At 36.1% G+C, this 6,439-nt stretch overlaps 1 protein-coding gene across 2 annotated transcripts; it reads right to left on the bottom strand.

Moving 5' to 3' along the window:
* Nucleotides 1–1,262: 1,262 nt before the first annotated feature.
* LOC119632478 (beta-2 adrenergic receptor) lies at nt 1,263–5,816 on the bottom strand. 2 transcript variants are annotated; one of them, XM_038025397.1, is made up of 4 exons: nt 5,642–5,816; nt 2,580–2,723; nt 2,008–2,266; nt 1,263–1,939 (listed from the first exon to the last, which is right to left on the bottom strand). In XM_038025397.1, exons 2-4 carry the CDS (start codon nt 2,710–2,712, stop codon nt 1,363–1,365), a joined length of 969 nt encoding a protein of 322 aa, XP_037881325.1. In that variant the 5' UTR covers nt 2,713–2,723; nt 5,642–5,816; the 3' UTR covers nt 1,263–1,362. The 2 variants fall into 2 exon arrangements, with proteins under 2 accessions (XP_037881325.1, XP_037881326.1); XM_038025398.1 differs by lacking the exon at nt 5,642–5,816 and having other exon boundaries at nt 2,580–2,967.
* Between the last annotated feature and the right edge of the window lie 623 nt (nt 5,817–6,439).

Genomic DNA, 6,439 nt, shown 5'->3' with positions numbered 1-6,439 from the left:
CATAGAGGTTCTGTTGCGCCATTTATAAATTTAATTTTTTATGCTTTGGCAGCACGATGTATATATACACGCACAAATATACACACGCACAAATATATATATATATGTATTGGCATGAGTTTGGTATGCATTTACCACACATACATGGGCACAAATTGAAAAAAATTGCATTTCTCTGACGTCTTCGAAAGCGCAAAGCATAGGGCAATTAAGATAAACAGAGCGTAGTTAAGATAAACAAATATCCTTAACACGTTCGCTATTAGCCTATGTGAGGAGAAGCGTTCTCACCATAGCCCGAGATTGTTTTCATGATTGTTTGGCATCCATTGGGATAGATTTGCAGAATTCTATAAAAAGCAAAGTAAATTTTGCTTTAAACAGACACAAATATCTAATATCTGGTCGACGGACAACGTTGTAACGAATATGTTACATACATCTGTCAAATTAAATTCGAAGAAATGGATTATAGGACAAAAAAAAAAAAAGTAGAGAATTTATGTGAACATAATATTCACTTTATTTTGTATAATAAGTTCTTAAAACATTTGTCAATATACCGTCCAATCGGTCGTGGTTCCGCAAGACCTACAGACATTTGTCATTCATTTCACAGTAAGAAAATGTTACACTTTATCAATGTCTGTGAAATCAGTTCAGTCTTCATACTGTTTCGTTCAATGCACAACACATTTAAACTTGCTGGGGTGAACTTGGGTGGCCCAAAAATGTCTGTCTCATACACGAGACCTTGTATTATGGTAAGAAATTGTAGCGCCACATGTATATGTGACAATTAATGCCGGAAGGATTAGGTAAGGTAGGTTAAGGTAGGTTAGCATTTAAGCCTCCATCTAAGGCCAATGTAGAGCGTAGCGAATTGAATGAAGTGCACTTCGCGGACCCCATTATTGATTAGTATAAGATGTGCAGTTGATTTAGTTGTGTCGTGTTGTGTTTGCTTCCCAGTTGTTTTGTGACTGGGTTAAAAATTTCGAACTCGGAATAATTATTTGAAAAAAAAAAAAAAAAAAAAAAAAAATACTAGTAGGTATCGAATGTTTTTATCCTAAGACGAAAAATATATATTTTTTATTTTATTATTTTTAATTGATTTAAAATTATTTTTCTGTTATTTTATTTCGTATTAGAACGCATTATTTTTTTTTTGTTTTTCTGCTTATTAACTTGCATTATATTTAGTTTTATATTTTTATTCAATTATTTTATTTCATTTTATAATTAAATTCACTTTTTTACATTTATTTATTTAAAATTTTTTTTTTTTTATATATAATTTTTAATCAAATTTTTTTCTTTTTCGTTATATAATTTAAGCCATTTGAAAATCTAACGACTCTAGTCATCTGGGTCTAACCCGATTAGTTCTGCTTGCAAACGGCCCTTAGTCTTACAACAGATTGTTAAACAAAATACTCGCAATGCTATACGAAATTGCGGTAACATTGTTGTCATTATAATAATTTTCCAGAATGAATTTAAAACGCCGACCCAAACAACACCGAAATTTATTAGAGTATTTTGTACAATCTCACCGGTTACCGTTTCGTATAGGCGTAGAAAGATCCATGGCAACCAGGACATCCAGAATGCAAACACTAATACGAATGACATCATATGACTAGGATTCGATAAATTTTCGGCCAATGCTGTGGCATATTCTTTATCGTGTATAGGCTCGCCCGATTTCAGTTTACGCATCATTATGAAGATATAAGAATAATTGTGAACGATCGATATAACGCTAGGACCTAAAACTAATATTGCTAATGTCACGCTATATGCGGCTATATTGCCCCAGTCCAGCATGCAAATGTGCGCAACGTTATCTTTAAGCGGTATTGTATAACCCAATATGGGAGGGCAGCAAAGCAATGCGGCTGAGATCCAGGTGAATGCCATCCAACATTGACATCTACATGGTTGATTATAAGATGCGAAATATTAGAATCGTTTGTATACGTGTAAGAATGGCTAGCTTACCGTGTTTTAGTTTGAACCGTTTCATAACGTAATGGCTTACGTACGGCCAAATAACGATCAACCGAGATCCACATGAACGTATACACCGAGACTGCCCATAATGTTACCTCCAAATAACCTGTAAATCGACACACAACGTCGCCATACATCCATTCCCCGGTCAAGGCCGGATATACTGAAAATGGTACCACTAAAAGGCCGCATAATAAATCCGCTACCGCTAATGACAATAAATAATAATTGATGACCTCTGTGGGACCTAAATAGTTGAACGAATTCAAAAAAAAACGTAGATGAAAATTGTTAGAAAACTGAAATCTTTTCAATTTCTTCGATCGTTTTATAAGCCGTTTTACGATCTTACGATTGCCCTTTACCTCTCTGTTAACCCTTTACATCTCTGTTGCTTAAATGCTTTCGAGAATATTCTCATAACTGAATGAATGATTGAATGAATGATTGAATGAATGAATGAATGAATGAATGAATGAATGAATGAATGAATGAATATGAATATTGTGTTTATGTGGGGTTGTGTGAATTTGTGTATGGTGTAATGTTGTGCACTTTACCTTTAAAATTGGCATATGTTGCTATAATTAGGAAATTCGATAACACAATGGCAATGGCTAATATGGAGATGAGTACAGCTTTGGTAAGTGCCTCCAATTTGGAATGATCCTGCAGGTAACTCATTTCCTGCATTTTTGTACAGTCTGCAAGAATGGAAATAAAACACTTATTGCATGTGCATTAAAACTAATTCTCGATTATATAATATTATATTAAGCGTGCGACTCAGCTTAGTTTCTCTTTTTCAAAATTCACAAGCAAAAGTAAATGTTCTTCAAGTAATTACGTCCATCGTTAATCACAAATTGTTCCTATCTATCCATCTATCGGGGAGATAAACTATGCTTTGATGGGTAGCATAGATGTACCGAAACTCTCACCTCCCAGTGGTGATCCCCGGGCAACGGCTTCGGCCGGCTAAGAAGAGTTTAAGGTTTTGGGCTGCTAACTCGGCGACGAGTTTCTGAGAGATGGTGGAGGGGTTGGCTGGAAGAAGAGCTCTTCACTCAATAGCTGATTACTACCGAGGAAATATATGAATGAATGGTTTTTAAGTACGTTGAAGGTAGTAATCTAGTGAGTGCATGGTAGATTATTCTGCCATGTCAGTGCAATACCCGAGACCTATATATCTCGAAGAGAAGTAGTTCACTGGTGTTGGCAACCAGAAAAGTATGGAGAATCCGAAGCAAGTACGGTTGTTTTTTTAACATCCGCCCAAAGTATGCAAAAGGCTTTGTAAAACAAACTGGGAGCCACGGGGTTCAGGAGGCTCGCCTCACAAAGCCACGTATGCCTGCGGGTGTATGATGGACTTTGTTCTTAAAGTCGTAATGAATAAATTAATTTTACTATTAATGCAAAAAGGAATTGACGGACGGCCTTCCCTTTGGCCGGTTAATAGAAAACCTCTGGCAAATTAATTTAATACATGCAAAAATGAAAAAAGCAATTTGACGGAAAGGTTTTTCCCCTTTTGCCTATTTTTACTTTTGAACATATGTCACGGATGCCTGCGGGTAATGGTGGTAATTGATTAACAGCACAGTGGAAGCCTTATGGCGGAAGCAAGCGTTGATCAATTTGTGAGTCCTGACTGCTTGGGTACGGCCCTGCGGGGAGTACTCGTGGTGGTTGTGGTTGGCGAGTTCCTAGCTTAAATGGAACAATTTGAGTGCAGCTAGTCCTCACCATTGACCAGAGTGGGGTTTATTGTTCCATACACAATAAACCGTTCTGGGCTCTGGTGCTGTTTAGGCCCCTACTCTGTGGGGATTGTCTAACTCGCCAGGGGGCGTAGTACGCTTTAAGTGGCTTGGGCCACCGTGGGGTTAAGACTTTCAGGCAGGAACCTACGTTAAACCCCTGTCACAATTCTATCCATCTATCTATCTTTCTGTATATCCATCACGAAGGAAGAATTCATTTATGTGAAAAGTTATACGACTAGAGATATGCTATTGTTTGACTGAAACAGAGAGAGAATTAATTGTCTCTTAGCACAGGAACTGCTAGCTAATTCCAGCTACTACCAGTTGTTATAATATTTTTTCCTTGACGAAAGATCAGTGCATCTCAACTTTTTGTTCGTGTACCGGTCAAATAAAGAACCGCAAGAATATTCACTTCCAATGTCGATGTTAATCCCTTCTTCGCCTTGCACGTTTCGCATGATCGGCTTGTGTTCATTTCTCATAATCCATGTCATCTCAGCAGTCCTTTCCTCCGAACTAAACCCAAAAACCAAACCTTTTTTAGTTTCTCTTTTTTCCTTTCTCTTTTTCGTACTTAACTCAAAGCGGAGAAAAACTAAGTCACACATTTACATATTACAACGCAAGCACTGTCATTTTGCTGAACAATCAAATTCCATTCTATTGGGTAAGTACTTTAATTGAAACGTTTAAATTATCAGCTATTTTTGAAAGCGAAGTATGTTCAGACTACAAATTGAAAATTATGTACAGGCGAAATGCAAAGTGGAGGCGTTGTCTGCCCAAGTGAATATATCTTGGATTAGTCAAGAAAATACGGTTTCTCAGAATCAGGCAAATAAATTCAATCAGTTATTATTAAAAATATTTCTGAAATAGGATAGGAATTAAGACACAAACTAGTACTTGTTTGGATGAATGGACAGAATATGTGCTGATAAAATTGTTGCCTAAGCGATCGACCTCGTTCGATCGGATGCAAATCAAAATGTTATAAATGATAGATAGAAATGCAGCCAGACTACATGGCAAGCGAACGGATAAAGACGAAGGGACACATGGGGAAAATAGTCATAAGGAAGAATAGATTGATAGTTAGACAGTTGGCAGTCGAACTGACGCATACGAAGTAGATGCGAATAAATAGAGACGGGAAGGCAGTTGAATAGATAAACAAACGAAAGCAACACTAGCGAATATATATACAGCTGGACGGACGAATATAATCGAATTTATTCCGAATCATAGGCGAATTGGAACTATTTGTATTTGTTACAAAAAAAATCATATTAAAAAAATTCTTTTATCCCCATCCAGCCGTGGTAGGGATATATGAAATCATTTTCGCTTAGCATCGGAATATTGCCGTCATCGAAATACTCTGTACTCTGGTGTTTAAAATAAAAAAAAAAAAAACAAACAAACAAACAAACAAACAAATAAAACTTAAAAAAACAACCTTATGTATTACATTGAATTGGCATTTTGTGATCACACTGACCTTTACCCTGAGAGACTCCTAAAGTGAAAAGAAAAGACACATATTTCTATATACGTAATGAAAGATTCAATAATACAATAAGTCAATAAGTGCTCAGACGTATACCTGCGATGTAAGCAGCTTAAGTACGTATACAGTGGCACCCACAACAATTGCACAACGAATGAAACGCGAAACAAGAAGAGGAAGAAGAAGAAAAAGAAGAATTTGGCGGCCGGAAGAAAACAACTTTAAGAAAATGCATAAATTTTCTATCTAAATACCAAAGAAACAATTGCAAAACATAACATATGTAACAGTCGCTGTATATTAAATGAAATTAACAAAACAAGAAAGTAGCACTTACCTTACTTCCGGTCATGACGCTTTGGCAAAATTTATATTGTAAGCCTAAGTGTAGACAACAAGTCCGAAGACCTTTCTAATGCTATGTGATACTAAATGCAGACTAAAGAATAGCAATTGAATAGTGAATCGAATTAAAAAGTGAAGCGAGAGAGAGAGAGAGAGAGAGTGAAAGAAGTAAGGAAAGCGGCTAGAAGGAGAAAGAGAAAGATTGAATAAAGGGAAGCGTAAGATAGAAAGAGAGAGATAGAGATAGAGGTAGAAATAGAAGGAGAATGTGTGAGAGAGGCAGAATGATGGTCTGATTTTTAATACAATTGAATTGTAATCTTAATTGTTGTTGCTGTGTCGTTGTTGTCGGCCTTTTATATAGTTTTTATTATATTCGGTTGTATCAATACGTCCTTAAAGGTGTTGCCTGGTATGCGCTATCGCTTAGCCAAACCTGGTTACCGCGAGCAGCAGCACGCGAAGGTTACGTTTCATTTGTAAAAAATTAGATAACAATTGCAATATCATAAGTCTCTAGGTGAAGTTTTCTCCTTTTTTTCTGTTCAGTTTTTTTTGTTTTTTTTTTATTCAGTTGGGCTCTTGCCAAAAATTCATTTCGATTACGTCTTCTTCTGTGACTGGATACGAACGTACAACATTGTTGTAATAGTTGCAAGTTTAAGGTTAAGGATGAGGTTTTCATTAAATATTTTTATATTTAAATTTTTAAATAGTTGCAGCACAACAAGTAAAGTGTTTCCGTTTGCTTATGTAAAACATTGTTTGCGCATTTGTTAACATTTTTTTC

Source organism: Glossina fuscipes, unplaced genomic scaffold (assembly GCF_014805625.2).
Source record: "Glossina fuscipes isolate IAEA_lab_2018 unplaced genomic scaffold, Yale_Gfus_2 1, whole genome shotgun sequence".
Taxonomy (NCBI): Eukaryota; Metazoa; Arthropoda; class Insecta; order Diptera; family Glossinidae; genus Glossina; species Glossina fuscipes.
This window is presented reverse-complemented; position numbering and strand designations above follow the sequence as displayed.

What these genes read in the sequence shown, in the direction of transcription:
- LOC119632478 (XM_038025397.1), bottom strand. Translation starts at nt 2,712, where the DNA reads ATGCAGGAAATGAGTTACCTGCAGGATCATTCCAAATTGGAGGCACTT. An exon ending in AACATATGCCAATTTTAAAG is followed by an intron (nt 2,267 to 2,579) that starts GTAAAGTGCACA and finishes TCAACTATTTAG; the next exon opens with GTCCCACAGAGGTCATCAAT. An exon ending in ACGGTTCAAACTAAAACACG is followed by an intron (nt 1,940 to 2,007) that starts GTAAGCTAGCCA and finishes TCAACCATGTAG; the next exon opens with ATGTCAATGTTGGATGGCAT.